Source organism: Pseudopipra pipra, chromosome 9, assembly GCF_036250125.1.
Source record: "Pseudopipra pipra isolate bDixPip1 chromosome 9, bDixPip1.hap1, whole genome shotgun sequence".
In the NCBI taxonomy this organism is placed as follows: Eukaryota; Metazoa; Chordata; class Aves; order Passeriformes; family Pipridae; genus Pseudopipra; species Pseudopipra pipra.
Window position 1 is genome coordinate 4,670,881 of NC_087557.1, and position 23,001 is coordinate 4,693,881.

Genomic DNA, 23,001 nt, shown 5'->3' on the forward strand with positions numbered 1-23,001 from the left:
ACACAGAGACTGACCAGCGGTTCAAAGGTTGTAACCAGAGCTATGTAAATAGTGGATCTTTCCATGGAAAGAGAGATACCAGCACTAAGTCTTTTTGGTTTGGGGTAGCCAAGTGCTGCATGTATTCTGTTTTCTAAATTAAAATGTAAAGGAGAAATGTCAGTTTGGTTAACCTAGGGTGTTTTGCTTGGTGAGTAACAAACACAAAAAGCTTCATTTTTGTTTCATTTTACTCAGCCTCCTGCTCCATCCATCCACTTTCCCCATCTCTTTTTTTCAGCAGGAAAGTCTGGCTGTTTAGCCTGGAGAAAAGGAGGCTCAGGGGAGACCTTATTGCTCTCTACTACTCCCTGAAAGGAGGTTGTAGTGAGATGGGTGTCAGTCTCTCCTCCCAGGTAATAAGTGACAAGATGAGAGGAAATGGTCTCAGCTTGCACCAGGAGAATTTTAGATTAGCTATCGTGAAAAAATTTCTTCATGGAAAGGGTTTTCAAGCCCTGGAACAGGCTGCCCATGGAGGTGGTGTAGTCACCATGCAACAACCGCAGCAGAGCCCTTAGTTTTGAAACAAACCCCATGGTGTTATTCATTGAAAACAGCAAAAGTCACTTCTTATGGGTGGCTTTTTTCACCTAAGAAAATTATGAAATTTAGCTCAGTTTTTGGATGATTCAGTTCCCCTGAAGCTGTGTACAGAAGACAGGGCTGAGGCATTGAACAAGAAAGCACAGCTGAGGTCGGGCTGGTGCAGGGCTGCCACCTCCACAATCCTCTGCCTCTTGTCAGCTCCCCTTCGTCTCACATCCAGTAATGGCTCTGTTTGTCACTGCCCTGTCACTGAAAGACCAGAGATGTCCCTCATATTCCTTTTCATTTCCCCTAGGCAAGGTTCTCTGCATGCCTCTGGTACCCTGCTCCCAAATACCCCGGCAGCTCCCTGGCTGCTGCGACTGGTGGAATTCCAGTGCTGACCTGCCTTGCTCACACCAAGCATCTCACAGGCAGGAGATCTAGATTATGGTGTCAGGAAGAAGTGTCTGGCAATGATCCTACTGGGAAGCTGCCCTCACCTGCACCTCGCCTTGGGGTTATCTGGGGCCATCAGCAGTGTTTCTCCCCGGTGAGTAGTTGGACCTGCTGTCTGGCCCTGCAGCCTCTGGTTAAATCCCTGTCCTGCCCACAGAGATGAACACCAGCTGATGAGCTCTCCTTACTAGGGACCATCCTGCATCCCTACCCAAACCCTCCCTACTGGGGGTTACTCCTGGTCATACATTCTTCCCTGAAACTCTCCCTGAGCACTGCCTGTGGGTGACAAGGTCCACAGGAGCAGGGATGCAGCTCTGGAAAATCTGCTTCGGGTGCCGGCTCTGCTCTCCCCCGGCGGGGAGCGATGGAAGGGAGTGCCTGTAATTGCAGCTGTCAGCAGTAACAATCACTTCGCTGCCGTTATAAATGGCTCCAGCCTGGCTTTTACTTACAGATTTCCCTCACGTGATGCTACAAGGAAAAACCTGCACCACAGAAAAGCAATTGCACCTTCCAGCTCTGTGGAGGGAGATTTATGGCTTGTTTTGGCTATAAAATAGAGCGGGCAGGGCTCAGGCTGCAGGTTGGTGTGTCCTGAGGGGTCAGGCTGGGGTGGTTCAGAGGAAGGGGACACCCCTCCACATTGCCCTGGTATCAGAGCCCGTGCCCATTCAGTGGTCCCTGTTAGCAAGAGAAGGGTTTCAGAGTAATTCCTGCCAGCCATATAAAATCACAATGATGTCTGGAGCCAGAGAGGACCTGCAGGGATGGAGTTCTCAGGCTGTGAGGGTGACCCTTGCCAAATCTGCTGGCATTGCTCGGTGACACTAAGAAATACTGTAGGGGTTCCACATATGTGAGGTTTGCAGCACTAGGACTAATTTCTACAGTGAGGACAAAGCCAGGCTGTGTCTGGTCCCTGGCTGCTGTCAGAGATCAGAAGCATGAGTGGTTCAAACTCAGTCCTGATTCCTTCTCCAGGCCAAACAAGACTCTCCGTGGAGGAACAGCCTAAACTAATGCTGTCAGAGGAGATGACCAAACAGACTCACTGTGTACAAGGTCTGTCCCCTGCAACCTACTGGGGACATCAGCAGGGCTTGACCACCCTAAGGATGCTCATGATGGAAGGCTCAAGCCAGGCAGTGTCAAGCCCGGTTTGGCAGGAGAGACTGCCACAAAATCAATTAAAGTTGGAAAGGTCCTCTAAGATCGAGTCCAGACACTAACCCCACTAAACCATATCCCTAAGCAGCACATGCCCATGTTTTTTGAACTCTTTTAGGGGCCTTGATTCTACCACTGCCCTGGGCAGCCTGTTCCAGTGCTTAACCACCCTTTCTGTGAAGCAGTTTTTCTTAATATCCAATCTAAACCTCCTCTGGTGCAACTTGAGGCCATTTCCTCCAGTCCTGTCACTTGTCACCTGGGAGAAGAGATCTACCCTCAAGTGATTACAACCTCCTAATGTGTCCTTTGCAAATAGGAAGCCCTGTGGCCTTTTGTGCACTTTGAAAAGGTTCAGAGGTTGTAAAAAAACCTACAAAGCTATGTCAGGATTTCCAAAAACTTGTAGGAAGTCCAGCCAGCTTTAGAGGCCTCTGCCATAGCTGTTACCACACACCTCAACCTCGCTGGCACTCAGCTTTTTGTTGCTATTACAGACACGCTGGGTAAGGGGCAGAGGTTTAGTGAAGAGAATTGCAGTGACATGTCCTCCAGTGTGTGGTTACCCGTGGTGTCACACGTGGGGATGGGCTGCTCTTCCCAGCAGGACCATTTGCCAAACATAAAGCATCTTTACACCAGCACCACGGTGCATCTGCACCGTGGGGATGGCACAGAAAAGGGGGTTCCCCCAGCCCTTGTTGTGCTTGTGGCAGCTGGGTGCCTGCAGCAGAGATGCACCAAGACATGCTGATATCCAGTGTTTCTGACACGACCTGCTGTGGCTCCGCTGTGACGGTGGCATTGGCTGTGTGAACTGGCAGCAGCAGCTCCATGGACGCTGTTTCTTGTCCCAGATCACCTCCCTTCCAGCTGTTTGATGGGTGATGAACCCCTTCCTTTGCCCCGCTCGTGTGGTGTATCCCCCTGTGAAGGGGCCAGCAGCCAGGGTGGTGTGTTTAACAAGGCAAGTGAGGTTGGGGTAAACAGGACAGGAACGGTCCCAAGGCCACCTGGCACTTTACCAGCCCCTGTCCCCAGGAAAACATCCTGAAAGGATAATGGTCCATCCTGCCCCAGGGCACGGTGGGACAATGCTATGGGTGGTGAGGTGCTTTGGGGACAGACTCCCTTCAGCTTTGAGGGGGACAGAGCAGGAGGGCAGCCCTGGGACTGGATCAGGGAGGTTGGAGGCACCTCCCTGGCTCTCATGGAAGCAGCCCAGGTAGCCCCAAGGCTCAGAAGAAGCAGCTCTTTTTTCTTCTCTAATTTTAGACCTTTTCAGGGTGTTCAGTTTTCTTAACCACTGGTCAGCTGCTGTCTCCTCGCACAAAGCGAGCGTGCATAAATTAAACCAGACACATGTATATGGGTTGGAAACCATCCAGGAGCAATCACTTACATGCCAGCGAAGGGCGTGAAACCCCCCATCTGCTCCCTGTTCAAGGCAGCACAGCAAGTCCCCGGCCCAGCCACCACTGGCACAACTCCCTGACGCTCATCCCTCCGTGGTCCTGGGGGACGCTGCACCCCTGAAGCCATTTGGCAGGGACGTCTTGCCTTGAACCATCTGGGCAGATGGGTTATTTTGTATTCCCTGGCTGGGTTTCCAGGCAGGACAATGCTGAGATCTCAAGCAAACAGAGGGGACACGTGTGAGCCGTGAGGAGCTGCTGCCTGCTCGTGGCCGTGCATACGTCGGTCGTGAGTCATCCCAGGAAAGGTCACCCCTGCACGGGGGCAGCCCTGCTCCCACCACGGAGCAGGCTCCCGGCAAAGGAGAAGTGCCTTCTGCTCCGAGTTTCTGCATCCCTAAGTGTTTCAGTAGCAATCAAACCTCTACACATGGGCTTTCAGTCATGGCTGCGTTGTTGCCTGATGGTGGGATTTTTAACATCAGGCATGTGGACGCTGGAGGAGCAACGAATGGGGAAAATCCTGCCCTGGGGAATGCAGGGGAGATGTGTAAGACTGGGAGGTCATGGTTATCCCTGACAGACTGACATTCCCACGAGCTGTCAGTTGCGGCCAGGGATGCCCCATCCCTGTGGATGGCTGTTGGGAACCTTGAGTCCTAAATCCACCTCTGCGATGGGCTCAAGTCCCAACAGATCAAATTCAGCTGGTGGGTAAAGTGACCCTGCTGCAACCAAGGCAGCCCCTCCTGGCAGGTCTCATCCTGAAGTGGGACAAAATCATCCTCTTACCCTGCTTTGAAAAGCTGTGGGAGGGGATGGCTGTTGGGACAATTTGGAAGAGGGATGGATTGATACAAATATCCCTGCCACTGGAATTGAACCCATTCAGATCAGTGTCCTGGAAACCACTGCTCCTCCTGGCTTAAAAAAACCTGCTGCAGGCAGCTCTCCTGGCTGCATGAACACCCTAATAGCTCCCAGGGGATTGGGCTGTGCCGCTGCTGGTCTGACCTTTTGCACTGCCTCTGCCCTGGGGTTCGGGACCCCCCCCTGCTCCTGATACTCATCATCACACCCTCATCTTCCGCCAGTACCAGTGGGGAGGGAAAATGTGTGAGAAATCAATAGCTCCAGCCCAGGCTGCTGGAGGATTTGTGCATTTTTCACCGCTGTCTCTGTGAAATCTGATATATTGACTGCATTTCTCAAGACCACTATCGATGGAGCCCATAATGGGAGGGTTTGGGGCTGGCCAGAGGATGCCGAGAGTGTCTGAAGCCCAGGGCTGATGCTCTATTGATCCTGGAAGTTGGGACAGCATCTCTTGGTGTGATTTGCTAAATTTCCTCTTCATTCCACATCAAGCTCGCCCCGACCTGCTTTTGCTTCTGTATTTATTCTATACCTTTCTTTCCAAGCAGTGGCAGTGAAGCCCCTGGTCTTCCCTCTGGAGCAGGAATCACCTCATGGGCAGGGCAGGGCAGTGACGGACCCAAAAAGCCACTATTGCCTCACACGATGCCCCTGCTGCCTCTGCACTGAGGTTGGGGTGCACTGCTACTCCCAAGCCCCTGGGTTTGGGCATAATTTCTTCTGGTTTCAATGGAGAGGAGATGAATTTATCTTCCCTGATCCCCCTTATATTGACCCACCCCATGGTCCAGGCTCAGCATATCCTGCTCTGCCCATGGGGCCGGGGAGGGTCGTGCTGCTAAAGCATCTCCTCCTGTGATGCCCCTAAATATCCAGGCTTCTTACAATCCAGCTGCCTGAGGAGAAGGTGGGAGGAGAGGTGTGGGAATGGTTGTCCATGGGTATCCTGCATTGTCTCCTGCTATGGAAAACCCTCCTCTTTGTGATTTTATGAATGCCAGCAAAGAAATTTTTCCTCTGCGAGGCTCTTTTTCTAAAGCTGTTTTTGAAGACTTCTTTTTCCCCAGCGATGCAGGAGGTTTAAAAGTATAATTATACATTTTAAAAAAACCCACCATGCTATTTATAAATTATTCTATACGCTCCCAACAAAGCAAGTGCCAGACTGCACTGGCGGAAAGCCCACTCCGGCTTCTCCTTGCTTGCTTTAAAAATGCAAATAACATTGCTTCTATGATTCTTTTCCTAACCACAACAGCACGGGGGAAATCACAATGCAAACTCTTTCCTGGAAAAGAGAGAGACGAGGAAAACGTGGAAGCCTGGTGCAAATGAGGTATGAGGAGTGGGATCCAGACCTGAGGTTTGGGGACTGGGATCCAGACTCGAGGCACGGAGAACCAGCGTCCAGACCTGAGGCACTGGGACTGTGATCCAGACCCAAGACCAGGGTCAGCTGGAATCACCATCCCTCCTTGGCATTGCCTGCATCCTCCCTGCCTGCCCTCCACCCCACCATGGGCAGAAGGCAGCAGAGTCAGGCCGTGGCGGCCTTTTCTCTTTCATTTAAGGCTTCTCCTGCCGTCTCTCCCTTCCTGCCTTCCTCCCCCAAGCCTGGAAGTGCAGAGCTGAGAGTTTTGAAACCTTTGAAGGAGTCGGAAAGCCCAGAGTCCCAGCAGAGCAGTGAAATACTATGATGCTAAGCGTGGTCCCTAAGGGTGTCTGATAACGGGAGGCAGGGATTTGCCAATCAGATATTTAAATGGAGCTGTTGCTACAGGGCAATGGTGAGTAAGAAGGAGCCCAGCCTCTGATCTGCCTCCCCTGCTATTGTCTCTCATTTTTTCTAATATCAATAAATAACGTTTATTAGTATAAGAGAAATAAAGGGAAGGGGGGACGGTTATTTTCCATCATGGAATTCGGAAGCTGTCGTATCAGAAGATATTCGCTTGTTACACGTCTCGGGACATATCTCAGGCAAGGCGTCCAGCAAACAATAAAGAGAATATTTCTTTCGTAATCCCTTTCTCTCCCCCACGCTGCACGTTATCTCTGGAAGCCCCACAGCTTTCAAAGGGTCGGGTCCGCAAAGTCCCGGCTCCCGTCGGAGCCGGTGCCTCGGACCGCGGCGGGGGCAGGCTCAGCCCCCGGGCGATGTTATCGGGCACACGCCTGCCAAGGTGATGCATTCAAAAGCTGGTGACCTGCGAAATGTAAGTCAAGCTGTGACATCCTGGCCGGCTCGTGCCGAGCTCAGCGCCGGGCAGGCTGCTGAGTGTGGCGTTTCGGATGAAGGGCACTAATGCTCTGCTCGTTAAAGGGTTTGCTGCGAACATAATTAAGAGATGGTATCAGCGAGCGCCGCTGTCGCTGTCGCTGCCGGGGGAATCTCAGCCCTCGCAAATCACAGGTCCCGGGCCTGTGACAGGACCCCCATAAATCTCAGCAAACGAGCTCTGTGGGTGTCAGTGGGAGCGATGCTCCAGCAGCTGCTGTGGCGGCAGGGAGGGATGTTGTGGTGACCAAGGCCCACAGCCGGGATGGGATTGGCCCCGTGAGGATGGGAAAAAGCTAAAAACTGCCACCTGAAGTTGGGAGGCTTGAAGGAAGCCAAAATCAATCCCAAATGCAACAAATTTACAAAATCTAGGAATTGGGGAGGGGCAGGATTAGGGCTGCTGAGAATCCTGGGGATAATTGAGCAGCAGTCTCACTGTGAATTACTCCAGTTTGGTCTCTCACTGCATAACACAGCAGGTACTGAACCCACCAGCCCCCAGGGGTGTCTGTATTCCAGGGCAACTGTGGCCCCATATGGGTGGGTTTGCTCCAAGAGCTGCCCTGGGTTCCCTGCTCCCTCTCACCCAGCCCCACTGTGCACTAGAAGGGCTGTGGAGATCATGAAACATTCAGAGAGTTTTCCTTTTATTTTTCCCCTTTCTTTTCCCTTTCTGCTTTTTCTTTGCACTGTCTTCTCTTTCTTTCCCTTTTCTCCCAGCTTTTTGTGGCCTGTCTTCCCAACTTCCCTCAATTCTTACTCATCTTTCTTGCATTTTCTCCTACTCTTTCCCCATCTCTATCCCTGCTCTCTGTCTTTCCCCTGGCTAGTCCCATCCCATCCCCTCACTTCTTTTCCGCCATGCACACCACTCTCCCTGCCACAGTTCTCCCTTTCCCAGCCATTCCCATTTCACCTCATCTCCATCTCATCTGTATCTCCATCCCATCTACATCTCCATCCCATTCCCATTCCCATTCCCCTCTCATCCCATCCCCTTCCCATCTCCATCCTTTTCCCATACAATTCTCATCCTCATCCCATCCCATTCTCATCCCATCTTACTCTTATCCCATCACATCCCTGTCTCATCAATCCAATTCCCTTCCCCATCCTATCCCATCTCCATCTCCTCCCATCCCTGTCCCCTCCCATTTTCTTTCCCATCCCCTTCCCATCCTATCCCATTTCCATCCCATTCCCATCCCCATTTTCATCCCATTGCCATCCCCTTTTCATCCTATCCCATTCCCATTCCCATCCCTATCCCCATCCCCATTCCCGTCCCCGTCCCCGTCCCCGTCCCCGTCCCCGTCCCCGTCCCCGTCCCCGTCCCCATCCCCATCCCCATCCCCATCCCATTCTCTTCCTATCCCGTCCCATCCCATCCCTCTCCAAAGAGCCCAGTCCTCTCCCTGTCGCTGTCCCAGCGCCGCCACGGCCACGGCGGGCTCATCCCCGCGATCCCGAGGGTCTGGGGTGACACCTCCGCGCCCCAAAAACCCCCCAAAAAACCGCGCGGAGCTCGACAACCACTTGGGGGCGCCCGCGGGCGGCGCGCGCGGGAACCGCCCCCTCCATGGAGGGGCGTGGCCGACGGCTGAAGGGGCGTGACCAGCGCGGAGGCCCCGCCCCCGGGGGCGGTGGTGGCCGCGGTGCCGCGCGGAGCCGGAGGGAGGGGGCGTGCCCGAGGGGCGTGGCCGACGGCTGAAGGGGCGCGTCCTGGCGCGGAGGCCCCGCCCCGCGGCGGTGGGCGGGCGGCGCGCGGCGGCCGCGCGGTGCCGGTGCCGGTTGGCTGCGGGCGGTGACGGCGGGAGGCGGTGGCGAACATGGCGGCGGCGGAGGCGGCGGCGGCAGCGGCGGCGGGGCGGCGCTGAGGAGGCCCGAGGCGGGCCGAGGAGTGGCGGGGCGGGCGGGCGGGGGCCCATGTGCGGTGGCGGCGGACCCCCCCCGCCCCCCACTACCGACGCCCGTTCGCAGCCAGGCGCCGCCGAGGCGGCTCTGCGGGCGCGGAGCGAGCGCGGCCCCGGCCCGCCGGCGGCGGCAGGATGAAGTTCGCCGAGCACCTCGCGGCGCACATCACCCCCGAGTGGCGGAAGCAGTACATCCAGTATGAGGTACGGCCCCGCTCCCGGGGACGTGTGCGGGGACTCCGCGGCTCTCCGCGGGGCTCCCCGGTGCCGCGGCGGTGCGGGGCGGTCCTACCCCGGCCGGGGGTACCCTGTCCTGGGGGGCTCTGCAGGGACAGCCGCTGGTCTCTCGTGTCTCCCCGGTGCCCCCCGTGTCTCCCCGGTGCCCCCCGTGCCGCGGCGGTGCGGGGCGGTCCTGCCCCCGCAGGGACGGGGAGAAGGCAGCGCGCGTGTCCATCGCGGCGGCTCCTGCTCTCGGCAGCCCTCGGGTGTCCGGTTAATTAATTAATTAATTAATTAGTCGCCGGCGGTAACCTTTCGGCGGGGGACAGAGGTCGGAGCACACGCGTGGTGCGGTGCCCGGCCCCGCGCACCCCCCGCAGCCCCGGCGGTGCTTCAGCACCACCCGCGGTTCTCGGCCCCGGCGGCGCAGGAGCGGTGACTTTGAGAGGCTCTCGGCCTCCCAAGGGCGATCCCGCCGGGATGGGCAGATCCCAGCGCTCTCCCAGCCCTGCCGGGGGCCACAGGTACCCCCGTTAGCTCCCCTGAGCCACCCAAAACAGGGCACCAACGCCCGTCAGCTCCCCTGAGCCACCCAAGGCGAGGCACCAAAGCCCCGTCAAGTCCTGTGTTATCATTTTTAAATAAGGCTTTGCATCTTGCTGTTTCACACTCGAATCGAGGCGTTTATGGGCACTGTTTACACCAAGTTCTGCTGCATTAATCGTGAATTATCTCCAGAATACAGCGTTTCAGGCTTTATCACACCAGACTGCTAAAGGTCACGCTGATTGCTTCGTTTCAGATTTGTCACACCGGTGCTTGGCTTGGGTTTAACTAGAAGCTGGAAGTGGTTATTTGTCGTAAAACCATTTCCTATTTCAGTGTTAGCAGTAGAAGTGGCAGGTGCCAGTGATGCCGGTCTCTTTCAGGAGTAATAATTAAATCTAGACAACGGAAAGCTGATTATAGGACAGCCGTGATCAGCAAAACTTCTTGACTGATTGACTCAGTTAAAACCACACATTTGTTATTGTTTGAAGGCCTGCATTTTCTCCCTAGGACTGTAATAGCAATTTGTTTATACCATCCCTTTTAATCTGTCTGCATTTGAGAGGAAAGCCACATTTCTCTTAGCTTGCTTTGTTATAATGTTGAGCTTGAAAAGTTTATATTTGCCCTTTTCTCTCTTCCTTTGTTTTCCTTTACCTGACTGCAGAGGAACGGATGTTTAAATAAAAACTGCAGTTGAAATTGACTTTACAGAAATATTCTGATCTCTTTGAATTCTGTGGAGAACTAGATGGCCAAATAATGCATCAGTCTTTGACGAGGAGGAAAGCCATTGTCTTGATAAAATGAAGAACCAGCTTAGCTCTGCGTCGTGTCTCCGATGGGTTATCCCTGTGAGAGTTGTCTTCTGTTCCTGGAAACAGAAAACTTGGATATCTTACTAGGAGAAGGTTTGGAGGGGAAGGCAAGGGGGAAATAGAAGGGCAGAAGATCTGGCTGCACGCTGAGCAGACAGATGTGGAGAGAGGGTAAGGAGACCCAGTGAACTACGACACCTTGATTAATGTGTGAACAGCTCTACTGCTCAGGAGCCACTCTTTTCATTATAGGAGGTTAATTTTCAGCTGTTTTAACTAGGGCAGTATTATTATGTCATTCTCCCTTCCCTCATCCCAGTTTAAAATGTAGATTTCAGTAAAAACTTCCTTCAAATTGTTACTCTTTCTAATCTTAAGTAATCTCCTCCTTGGGCAGACAGCTTAATGTAGAGTGAACGAAAACAAAAACCTCACCCTCCTTTTTAGTAATAACTTTCAAACTCTTTGTTTGCCTTGTTGGAGCTGGCTGGATGTGAGTCAGCCTCCTGCTCATGCATATTACAGTGATGGAATTATTTATTATTCAGTGACTGGTGGTCGTATGGGTGCAGTGTGTAAAAGCCCAGTGCTACCTCAGTTTACTTGCTGATTATACCTGAGGCAAAAAGCATCCAGCCCTCCTTTGTCCAGACAAATTCCAAGTTGTTGATGAGCAAACGTGAGGTTAAACTCTGCTTGTGTTCCCTGTGTGCAATATTGCTTACAGAATGCATCATAGTAACACAGTAATAAATTATTTGTCTATTTAGTAGCATTATAATGTTCCTTCATCTGACAATTTATATATTTTCCTTCTTAATTAAAACAGTAATCACTGTTTCAGAGTGAGAGATTCTCTTGGGTAGGTTTATAACTCTGAAAAGATTGTTCCTGTTTCCAGGGACTTTCCATGTCACAGAATCATAGAATTATATGCCTTATATTATTCTATTGCCTTACTTAATGTCTACAGAAACCTACGTGGTGCTGGAGAAAACAAATGATGAAGCCCAAGCCTGCAGCAGAATATTTACCCTGAGTGCAGTGTTGTTTTGACACACAACTACTTTTTGCAGTGTTTTCACTTTGCCAAAAGCAGATGTGCTTTGCATGACAAATGCACCAGTAAAGCAACTCCTGCTTGAGTCCAGCTTATCACAGCATTCATAGAGTCACAGAGTGGTTTGGGTTGGAGGGGACCTTAAAGATCATCTCATTCCAACCCCCCTGCCATGGGCAGGGACACTTTCCACTAGCCCAGGTTGCTCCAAGCCCCATCCAGCCTGGCCTTGAACACTTCCAGGGATGGGGCAGCCACAACTTCTCTGGGCAACCTGTGCCAGGGCCTCATCACCCTCACAGGGAAGAATTTTTTCTTAATATCTAATCTAAATCTCCTTTCAGTTTGAAGCCATTCCCCCTTGAAAGGACTAAAAGGTGATCTAGAAACTGCTTTCTTCGTGTCATTCTGTATCATAAAGCTTACATGTCCTCATCTTGTTTTTTCTACTCTGATATTTGTAGTTATTTCCATTGGAGAGCAGGTGACTTGTGCAGTCAGAGAGCCCCAGAGCATGGCAGGATCCAGGTAACATGTGAGATCCTCTGATGGGATGCACAGTGAGCGTGCCTGCAGGGAGCTTTGCCAGTCAGACCAGGAGAGGGGTGTGATCTGTGGCTGATAGTGTCAGGAAGAAGAATGAGGCTTGTGCTTTCAATACCTAAAGATGTAGCTTCACTTTCAGATGTCTTTCAGAGTTGACAGTCCTCAGAGTTCTTACCATTAACATGATCTTCCCCTCCAAAAATCTGTTTAAGTATTGTAGGTGTGCCTGTAGGAAGTATGGAAGTTGCCCAGGCTTAGGGCAGGTACTTGGTCAGGGGAAGAGCTTTAGAGAGAGAAATCCATTAATTTTCATTAAACAGGTGAAAAGAAGATACATTTTGCTAGGTGTGGCTTAGATTCTTATCTAGTGACCATTGCTGTACATCTGCTTTTTGAGAGAGAGCACTTGGCTCACAGAAAAGAAGAAAAATGACAATGAATGCTGTTCTGTTTCATTCAGCATTTCCCAAAGACATTTACCATGACTGAGTCAATGTTAGCATGGAGATTTACCCAAACCTTGATTGACTTGATTTGACTTTGCATTCAAATTTCCATTCTAAAAATGCATGAAAACATGCAGATTGGATGTGTCACATTTACTGTGAAAAATCTATCCATAGCTGATGGTTCTGAAAGCCTAAGTCAGTGCAAATGATGAGGAGGGCTTTATGTGAGGACCAATGTCAATAACATAATACACAATCCCAATGTAAAGGGGAATTTTTCCTGTTGGAATACTGAGTGTCATAACCCTGGGGGCAGTTGAGTTTAAAAACACGTATTGACAAATGCTTAACTTGTTGAAATGCGAAAGTTTCAAACAACTTTGGTCTTGATTTCAATGGCTGGCATCCAAAAACTTTCTGATTGTTAAAAGCAATGTTTTGTGTTTCTGTACCTGCTGCTTTCTCTGGGCAGAGAGCGCAGCAGAGGGGGGCAGTGGTTTTGCACATGAGCTGGGGCACCTGGCAGTGTGGAGCAGGCAGATTCTCACTGTGCAACAGGGCAGTGACCCCTGGATGTACCCTCACCCTGGCAGCAGCAAGGAAAAGGTCTGCTCACCTTGTTTTGGGGGATCTGGCAGAGTTTTTTCTCCTGTGAAGAGAGTAGCCTTTTCCTAGTGAGTTAAATTATCGCTGTGGCATGCACTGCTTCAGTGCTCTTCTTGCCGTGAAACCTAAAGTTTTGGACTATTCATTTACCCTTCAGTTCCTTTAGTGTAAAGAAAAAACATGAAAACAAACAAAATCCCATCTTTTTGTGTCAGACAACGGGATTCTCATTTCCCTGTAGTCAGTACTGAACAGATTCAGGTGATGAATTTCAGCTGATGCTTTTTTGCTGCAAATGTGCTTTGCTGCATTTAATGTTCATTTTTTGATGCAGTGAATGTATTGGGTTGCTAGTCCTCTGTTTATCCACAAACCCTGCTGATCTCCTTTGCTCTTTTGTCCATCCTTGGAGTGCTTTTAGAAGGAGAACCTTGCTCTGTCCGTTCAGACTTCTAAACATAAGTGTACGTCTGCACGTCCAGCTGATGGAACTCACTGGAGTTGTACAGTTGCCAGATGGCTGTTTTGTTGCAGTTAATCTGGCCTGAATTTGTTTATCTGCAGAAGTCTGGTGATATTTTTATAGAAAAAGTGCATAGCACCTTTGAAATCACAGCAAGTGGGGAAGGAGGAGAATCAGAAGAGTTATTACAGGTGCAAAGTTCATTGGATAGATGGGTAAAGGTGTAAGCAGGTGACCTCCCTTCCCTTTTAGGGAGGCCCCAGGTTTTTAAGTCCTTTTGCTGTTGGAGAAGAGAAACAGGTTGCTGAGCTTTAGACATGTCTCTGAGACACAACCTGCAGCAGGAAGTAGGTGGGGAAAAGGAAGCTGATAGCTGAGGTTGCTTGCTTGCCTTCAGAGTCTCTCTTCCAGAAACAGGCTTTCAGTTTTTGGGAAGTGGCCAATTCTGCTGTCAAACCCAGCTTCATGATAGGCAGTTCACACCCAGGCTTGCCACCTCCTGACACAAATCTGTTGTGCTATTTCACTATTTGTCCTTCGGGCTGTTAGTGGATGAGCTTAGAAGAGTTTTGAAAGACTCCTTTAAAACAGCAGGTTTTTTGAGTGTTTTAAGGTTTTTATCCTTGAATTTGTTCACTCTTAAGGTTTGATAGTTGCATTTTTAAGTGTTTTCTTTCTGCTTTCTTTTTTTTTTTTTGTATTTTGTTCTCTCATATCTATTTACACAAGTTCACTGCGGGTGCAACGTGTATCACTGGCACAATTTAAAGCACGGAAATAATAACCTGTTTTGTTTAGTTTGAGGGCAGTAATTCCTAAATGTTTGAAGCCGACAGTGATGGATAACTTTTGTAAACAATCAGTTCTAAAATTCTGTAATCTAGAGGACTAAATACTTTAGGTGTGAGGGAGCACTGAGCCTTTCACTTTCAGGTTATTGGTTCACTTATATAGGTCAGGAAAGCAGTAACAAAATCTGCTGCTCTGCAGCTGCCAGACTGTAATATGTCAGTCTGCATGGGGAGAGGTCTGTGGGACGACTGACACCTTCAGCTTTCAAGATTGCTTAGTGCAGGACCATCAGTGTTGTCCTTTTTAATTTATTTTTTTTTTAAATGACTGATAAAACCAGAGATAGGAATTACATTGAGTTTTCCTCTGGGTGGGTTAAGAGGTGGAGTTGTTACTACAGTGACTTTCAATTTGCTGTCTCTCCTGGTTTGTTTATCCTATGCCGTGTGGTTGTAGTTAATGGAAAAAGTTACAGGTGGGTGAGGATGATGAGTGGGGTGGAAAAGGAGGAAGATTTTTTGACCACTTGATGTGCAGAGGCAGATCATGTGCTGCTGACCAGTGAGTCATGGGGGAAAGGAGCTGAAGCAGCCAGTGTTCCTGAGGAATTTTAGGAAAGCACAGAGGGTAGAGGAGAGCTGTGCCACTGGAATGAGGATCATTCAGCAGTGGCTGGGTTGGGAAAACAATTATGCAAGTGACCTTTGTTGAGACCTCTGTGGACTCAGGAGCCAGACCTTTGAGAGATGCCAGAACTGCCGGTGTAACCAGCCACCTTGGGTATCTTGTGATAAACAGACATGTCCTTTAGACCTTGTATTTGCTTAACAGGATTGTAACCACCGTGTTACAACAGTGCTCAGTTTCCAGCTGCTGAGCTTGTGGTTTCTGCCTTGAGGGTATTGGAGTATTTGTCATTTGGGCTGGGAGGTTGTGACCTGGGGGACTGTGACACGCAAGATGGTAAATGCGGAGGTGCAGGATTATAGAAGTATGGGATATGTTGGGAACCAGGCAGAAGACACAGGAACTAAGATGACCTGACTGAATTTTGTGTGTTAGATTTCTGTGGGCTCAGAAGTGAGGGAATAAGATCTAGTTATTACAATGGTGGAGAGTACTCAAATGCACTGTGTGCATCAAGATATGAGGTGCGTGTAAACAAATCACTTTTCAATAGGAATGGGTCCTTTCTGGTGGCTTCTAGTTCCAAAATTATGGCTCAAGTTATTCATAGGGTCCTAGACCTTAAAGATCATCTCATTCCAACCCCCTGCCATGGGCAGGGACACCTTCCACCAGACTAGGTTGCTCCAAGCCCTGTCTGAACTGGCCTTGAACACCTCCAGGGATGGGGCAGCCACAGCTTCTCTGGGCAACCTGTGCCAGGGCCTCACCACCCACACAGTAAAGAATTTTTTCCTAATATCTGCCCTCTGTCAGTTTGAATCCATTCCCCCCCTTATCCTAACGCTCCATGCCCTTGTCCAAAGTCCCTCTCCAGCTCTTTTCAAGCCCCCTTAGGCACTGGAAGGAGGTCTAAGATCTCCCTGGAGCCTTCTCTTCTCCAGACTGAACACCCTCAGCCCTCCCAGCCTGTCTCCAGAGCAGAGGTACTCCATCCCTCTGATCATCATTGTGACCCTCTCTTGGCATTGCTTCATTCCTTCACCCATTGATCTGAATTCAATTTATTTGATGTGAGTGAGCAAATCTTTAGTCTGTGTCTGGAATCATACCAGCACCTTAACAGCTGTCTGAAAAGAGGAATTCTGAAAAGGAGCTGCAAGTGTTGAGGTTTCTGATGTGGTTCCTTCCTCTCTCCTGGCTCTGGTAACAGCAGGAGTTACTGCCAGGGATGCTCTGTGTATAGCTGTAGGACCCCCTTGTCTCCTGGACCTGCTGCTGCGCTGCTCATCTCTTGCACTATCGGTCTGAGTGTGGCTGAGTGGTTCTTCTGTGGTCCCTGGGAGGCAGCTCGTGGTGACTCCAGAACCTGGTTAATAATTCTGGCTGGTGTTAACGTTGTCCTTCAGATCCCACCTCGAGAGAAGGCCGTCACCCTTGGTTCCCTAATCTCCTTCGTCATGTTGTCTTCAGCTTTTAGAATATATATGTGTTTCTCTGCTCCTATATAACAGTGGTAAGAAGTCCCTGAGGCTTTTTTTCCTCCATTTGCCTTGACAAACTCCTTTGTGTCACGCAACACTTCAGGTTTTGTTGTTATTTCTTTGGTTTTTTTTAACGTAAGGCCTTTAACATCCTACCAACTGAGAAACATTTTTCCAAAGGAAGTCGTTGAAAGGTACAGTTGGAATAAATTTTATAGATTAGTAAGATAACAGGCTTTAGACAAAGGAGTCAGTAAACATGAACCTGTTTCTTTTGTGAACAGAAATACATGTGAGAGGGTTGACATCACGTACCAAAGCTTTCTGTGCCAGTCTGGATGATAAAAGGGCTTTAATTGATTTTTTTTTTTTCAAACAGTCTTATCAAAACAATGTAATTTTTCTTTCCTTTTAAATACTGACTGTATTCCTTGTTCTCTCCCTCTCCCTTGCAGGCTTTGAAAGAGATGCTATATGCAGCTGTGGACCAGGCCCCTTCTATAGAAGGTAAGCAAATTGTAACCCAGAGTTGTGTTTTTCTTGGCATTGGGCGCTGGACACGTAGCCCTGCTACTTTTCTGTCCTCAGTCCTCCTAAATTGGTAAACTTCATATACTGATGGGCAAATGCCTGGCCTTTCACAGTCTGCATGCTATTTTTGATTGTTAGAACTCTTTGTCCTCTGTCATTGGGACAATAAATGTCTTTGTATAGTTTGAGACTTCAACAGCTTGATTCCTCTTGCTTATAAGGGCATTCAGTGGTGGAAGTACTTTCTCCATGACTTGAGAATAGACCTTTGTTTTCCTGTGACAGCCAGCCACTCTGGGAGAGTGCTAGAGACACACTGGTTCCTGGTTTGTTACTGGTGATTTGAGCTGGAAGGGTCTCCTCCTTTCACTGTGTATCCTCCCTGAACGCTGTGCTGCCTCTCGTATGTGGACATGAGTATATCTTCTTGTTTGCATGTCTTTGTTGCCACTGACTTATCTAGATTATTTTAGTACAGTGATTGGTTTTAAGCTCATTGCATTTTGAATACTGTGTTGAATTAAGGGATGATCTGTGCAAAATTGGAACCCTTTACTTTATCTTTCTTCCTTTTGTTGTCTTTCAAGCACTGAAGAGTTTTTTGCCTCTGTTGCTTCTCTCCTTACTTTCTTGCCCTTCCTGTGGATTTCCAACTGTTTTATAACCTTTATTATTTTCACTTTGAGTGCGGTGCAGTGGTAATTTCACTAATCTCTAAATGTGGCTCTGGGCTTATTGCATATTTATAGAGCAGAAGAACAACTGCTGCTCGTGATGTAGTCAGTTGTCTAACATCAGTAATGCTGGTCACTGTTCAGTTTGCTTGTTAACTACTTTCCTTGTGTTGATTAGAACTGGGAAATGAGGTGTGACAGTTAAAATAACGTGAAATATTTTTTTAAATTAAACTCTACCTGCTCTTTGATTAGAATTTTAAAACAAAAGCTGCAATAGTTAATAGACTAAGAGGGTTTGTGTGGGATGGAACAGTCTGTCTTTGTACTCTTCAGAGGTGCAATCCAAGCTGAAAACTTCATAGAAGCAATGCTAAGACAGGTATAATCTTTAGTTTTAACCTGACACTTAGTTGCTCACTCAACTCACCCTGATAATTTTGTTAAATCACTCACACTTTTCTCTAAAGTGCAGGTCCTAGAACTACTTTTTTAAAGGTTATGGTCCTAGAATCCAAAATATATGTGTTATCTTCGGAAAACTCGCCAGCAATACGCTGGCAGTAGAGGAAAATCTCACTTTATTCTTTTGAGGGGCAAAACTGCCTAAAAATCACCCACAAATCCTTCCAACAACATAAAACCAGTTTGTGATCTAAGAGGAACGCTAAAGTGTTTTGTGTAGACCAAACTGACTATATTAACTTTTAAAGACAACTTCCTAATTTTATTGAAAATCCAGCATTATTTGTGTGGAAGATTGGAGCAATTACAAGACTTTTTTCTCCTCTCTTCTGTCTGTTGGTTTATTATTGACAATGTGAGCAAATGGTGTCTGTGCTAATAAAGTTTTGTAGTCAAATGTTGGACTGTGATTTACTGGGTTTTGCTTGGGGATACCTAGGATTTCAAGGTAGGCCTGAATTGATAAAGGGTTATAATTCAGCATTTTGATTTTATTATTTTCAATGTTTGTGATATAGTGATGTCCTCTAATGTGCTTTTATGTTTGGGTGTAAACATATTTGGCAAAGCAAGAGAATGTGAAGAGTGAAATGGTAGAATATTATATTTATGCTCTTTTAAGTGCTGTAAGAATTTTAACTTGTGCTTCTTCCTCTTTTGATGCTTTAAAAACTTTAAAAAAAGGAAATCAATGACTTAAGACAGTTTTCATCAGTAGAACAGTGTTCTGTTCATTTTTGGGGGAATTGAGTCTTTTCCTCTGTACTGTAGAGAACAAAGTAATCCAAACTTTTTTGAACCACTCATATTTAACTCTGTCTGCCTGACCTGCCCTTAAGTGGAGAGCTGTTATACTAATTCCTTCACCTTTTGTGTTGGAAATGGATCAAGACCATTTCTCCATCCCTGTTGCTTACATCCTTCTCCTTTAAGCCCATCTGCTTTTGTTCATAGAAGCTTTAGACCACGTTTGGTGTGTGACTGTGCCCAGACTGTGCCCAAAACACAGCTTAAGTCCCTGTCAGAGGAGATGGAGCAAGTTCCTTGAACTTTGGGAGGGAGTGTAGCAGCTATTGTCAGGGGCTGGCTGTTGGCCTGCATGTTATCAGTTTAATATGGATTTTGCAATGGATATTTCTGTGTTATTTTGAGCTTAGCACAGAAAGTAGAGGGCTGTGCTACTGAAACCCAGCTACCCAGTGTGAGCCTAATGTAATCTCATTTAAACTGGTCTAACTAAAATCCATTTTCTAATTGATCTAGTTGATCACAGGCACGCCGTGGACCTGCATAGTTGGCTTTGATTTACCTTGCATGAATTGTAAAGCTAATCTTAATATAATGGGCTGTGAAGAAGAGGGAGTTTTGTATAGCAAAGCTGAGGCTATTCCTGGTTCTTATTCTGCTCAGCTGTATGTGTAATCTGGGATTTGTGGATGAATTTCTTAGATTTCTGCTGCAGGCTACTTACTATGTCAGCCAGTAAAATTTGTCTACCTGCATAAATGCTTTGTATGGCTTAGAAGTATGCTGAAACTATTTTGGAAACTCTTTAAAACAACAACAAAAGAAGTGCTACCCAACCAAGGTATGTTGTAAGCAGTAGGCAAGGCAGGTAGTAGGTGAACCATCCATCATGAATAGCTTTCATTTAGTTTGTATTTAGGAATCTCCTGCTTGTGATTGGGGAAACAAAACTAAATTCAGAATGGCTCTTAAGCTCTACAAGGGATGGTCCTTTTGCTAGCTTAGTGGGCAAAGTGCTGCTGGGAAGAGGATCTTGGCTCTAAATTGTGCAATTTATTATGTGCTTATATGGTGACCCTTCTCATTGTGCTACATTGAGTCATACCCATGTCCGTCTGCTTTTCCCTACATTCAGCTAATAAACAGACTGTAATGTTAACAAAAGCCTTGCAGATGTGGATAAGCAAAACCTACCAAGGCTGTATGATAGGAGGAGGTTGTTTATAGCTGCCCTCTGACACTATTGCAAGGTGCTGTGGCCCCCCCCCCATGTTTCACGAGAGTTATTCCAGACTGTAGCGTGCCTTTATTGGCAGTTCCTACCTGTACACATAGATTTCTTTACTCTGTTCAAAGATACATTTTTTCCCCCCATCTGTCTACTTTGTAATGACAGTATTTATATGCCAGTGTTACTCCTCCAGATGCTCATCATCTTTTTACAAGGCATTCCCCCGATGAAACCTGCACCTGCACACCTGCGCAACATCTGTACCGAATTAGTGTTTAGTCTGTTAATTCAATCCTGTACACATCACTGCAAAAAGCATCAAATGCAGCTTGATTCCCAGCTGTACTTGCTTGGATTTCTGGAGAGTTCTTTGAAGCGTGTTTGCTTGGTTAGCTGTTTGTTATGCGCTGTTTACTGTTACGGGATCAATCGGGATGATTTGATGCTGCTCCCACCATGTTATTCACGCCTCCTGAGTCCTCATGGCACGGCAGGAAGGGCCTGCATGCAAGTGTGCCAGGCACCCTTTCCTTGACCCCGAGATACCTTTAGGAGGAATCTGTGACAATGTAGAGGCAAAAACCCAGTGTGGCTCTGTTTTCCTCCGAGGCAAAATATGCAGTATTGCAAAAGCGTGAAATACTGACCTCACTGGGAGCATGTTGATTTTTTGTTGTTGTTGTTTTTTGCATTCCTTGTCCTCCCACTGCTTCCTGTCCCACTTGTCACCTAAGTAAAAGAGGTTACTGGACCACTCTTGCTCAGAGTCCTCCCGATTATTCCACTTGGTGAGCAGATGTGTCGGCATCTCCCCAAGCTCCTTACGATGCAGCTCTTCTCAGCTGCAGCGGAGATGAAAGTGCAGCTCTAAATTATTCATTCTGATTATCTGCTTGAATGGACAGGGTCCACTCTAAATATTATTTCATAGAATATTTGCCTTTCAGATATTGAAATTTAACCTCCCATTAATAGTTGCATAAACAAACGTTGTTGTTGTAATATCAGGTGGTACAAGAGCATTCTGTTGTATCCTCTTATTATAGAGATTACTTATTCCACTTAACCCCAATCCTGAATTCCAGTGGCACCTCTTAAATGAGGATCACACTGATTGTGTGGGGGATGGAATGGTGTAACAGTTGTAGGGGTGGGGAGTACAGGTGCTTTAGGGTAGAATTCAAACCCAAACGTAAGAGGTGATGTTAAAATAATATTTGATTGGTGAGGGAAAAGCTTTAGTGGTAACAGAGATCCTCTGCTGGTACGTGCAATCTGTGTGGTCACCTATTTACTTGTGATGGATTAGAAAAGCAAGAGGTGCAAGTCTGGGACATCCAGAGAGTGCCAGCACTGGCAGCGTGTCTTGTGTGATTCCACCCTAGTTTCTGCTTTCATTTGTAATGCACTTGCCATGTTAACTGGCAGCTACAAATCTCTAGTTCGGATTTATTTGTGTTACTGAATAAATAAAATAGGATTCTTTAGGATGATAAATAATCTTGGTGAATAAGCAGGGTGTGGGAAATCACTTTTTTTTTTTCCCAGAGGAAATTATAAGCCTGACAGTTTTTGTTATACACAGACATACTTTGTGGGGTTGATCAAAGGCTTATGGTTTGTCTGTGTATATGCGCGTCTTCTTTTTATTTCAAAATAAACATTTATTTCCAATTGCACAATCTTACTGTGTAGGGGGTTGAGGTTTTGTTTACATGGGAATGCTTAAGGCTTAAAGGAGCCTTCAACAGAACTGCTGCACATCAGGAGCAGCCACAAGCAGATTAATGCTTTGTCTTTATTTCACAATGTTGTTGCACACCCATAAAGGGCATGTGGATTGGTGTCCTACACCCCAGATGCTCTGCAGGCTGTAATTCAGTCCGGAGGCCTCTGTAACTAGTTTGTAAACTCAAAAAAAAAAAAAAATATAATCCCATGACAATCCTCTTCTCAGTCAGAGACCTGATGCCAGGTATTGGATTATCTGTAGAAAAATAGGTTATTGGGCTTGTGGAAAACGTCAGCTTCCAGAGAGTGCAGTGGACAGGAGGAGAACTTGGCTGAGTACCAGCATTTAGAGAAGGAGATGATGTCTGGTTTCTCTTCCCCTGGGGCAATACAATTTGCAAGGTAAACAGTGCATATGGTTGGAGTAGGGTGCAGAGTAGTGTTAGAGAACAGCTGGATGTTCACTAAAATATTTGGAGCACAGATGCCTGTATGAAAATGTGGTGTACCGTGTGTTCATGTAAAAGTCATTTTGCTGTCAAAAGCAGTTCAGTGCTCTCAGCAAGTCAGCCCAGAGACTGACTGGGGTGTGCTTTGTACCACCCCAGGCCACTTTCTGTGCCCTCAGGGTAGTGCAGACCCAGCTACACTGTTGGTACAGTACCTTCCTCGAAGGCACTGAGCACTAAGTGACTGAATTCTGCTTAACCAGTAATTAGTGTAACGTGGATGTGGAATGAAGGTCAGATTAGGTACAGAGCTGGAGTCACAGAATAGAATCACAGCATGGTTTGGGTTGGAAGGGGCCTTTAAAGGTCGTCTAGTGCAACCCCTCTGCCCTGGGCAGGGACACCTTCCACCAGACTAGGTTGCTCCAAGCCCTGTCCAACCTGGCCTTGGACATTTCCAGGGATGGGGCAGCCACAGCTTCTCTGGGCAACCTGTTCCAGGGCCTCACCACCCTCACAGTAAAGAATTTTTTCCTAATATCTAATCTAAACCTCCTCTCTTATCAGTTTAAATCCATTATCCCTTGTTCTAATGCAACAGGCCCTGCATGGAGAGCTAGAGTGATGAGTACTGATTGGAAGTAACTTGTTGATCGTGGAGACAACTGGCCAATACAAGTTTTGATGTTATTACTGTCCCATAGGCCACAGGTTCTCAGGTTGTGGCCTAAGAGTACATTCAGAAACTGGTGTGCTCAGAGTCCTGGCTTGCCTGTGGGTGCTGGTTCATGTGGGCTGCACTTTCATTTATTTTTGGTTTATTTTTTGTGGCTGTGAACCCTTTCAGTTCTTAAAAACCACTTGCTCCAGAAGGTCTGT

The 23,001-nt window shown here is 47.8% G+C and overlaps 2 protein-coding genes across 2 annotated transcripts in view; both read left to right on the forward strand.

Moving 5' to 3' along the window:
* Positions 1–23,001, forward strand: part of LHX4 (LIM homeobox 4) — a 256,618-nt gene that overhangs the window by 104,003 nt on the left and 129,614 nt on the right. The window lies entirely within an intron of this gene.
* Positions 8,677–23,001, forward strand: part of XPR1 (xenotropic and polytropic retrovirus receptor 1) — a 112,672-nt gene continuing 98,347 nt past the window's right edge. Inside the window, exons 1-2 of the mRNA XM_064664240.1 lie at positions 8,677–8,885; positions 16,750–16,801. Of these exons, the coding sequence (XP_064520310.1) occupies positions 8,817–8,885; positions 16,750–16,801 (121 nt within the window). The 5' untranslated portion in view covers positions 8,677–8,816. The remainder of the gene's footprint in view (positions 8,886–16,749; positions 16,802–23,001) is intronic.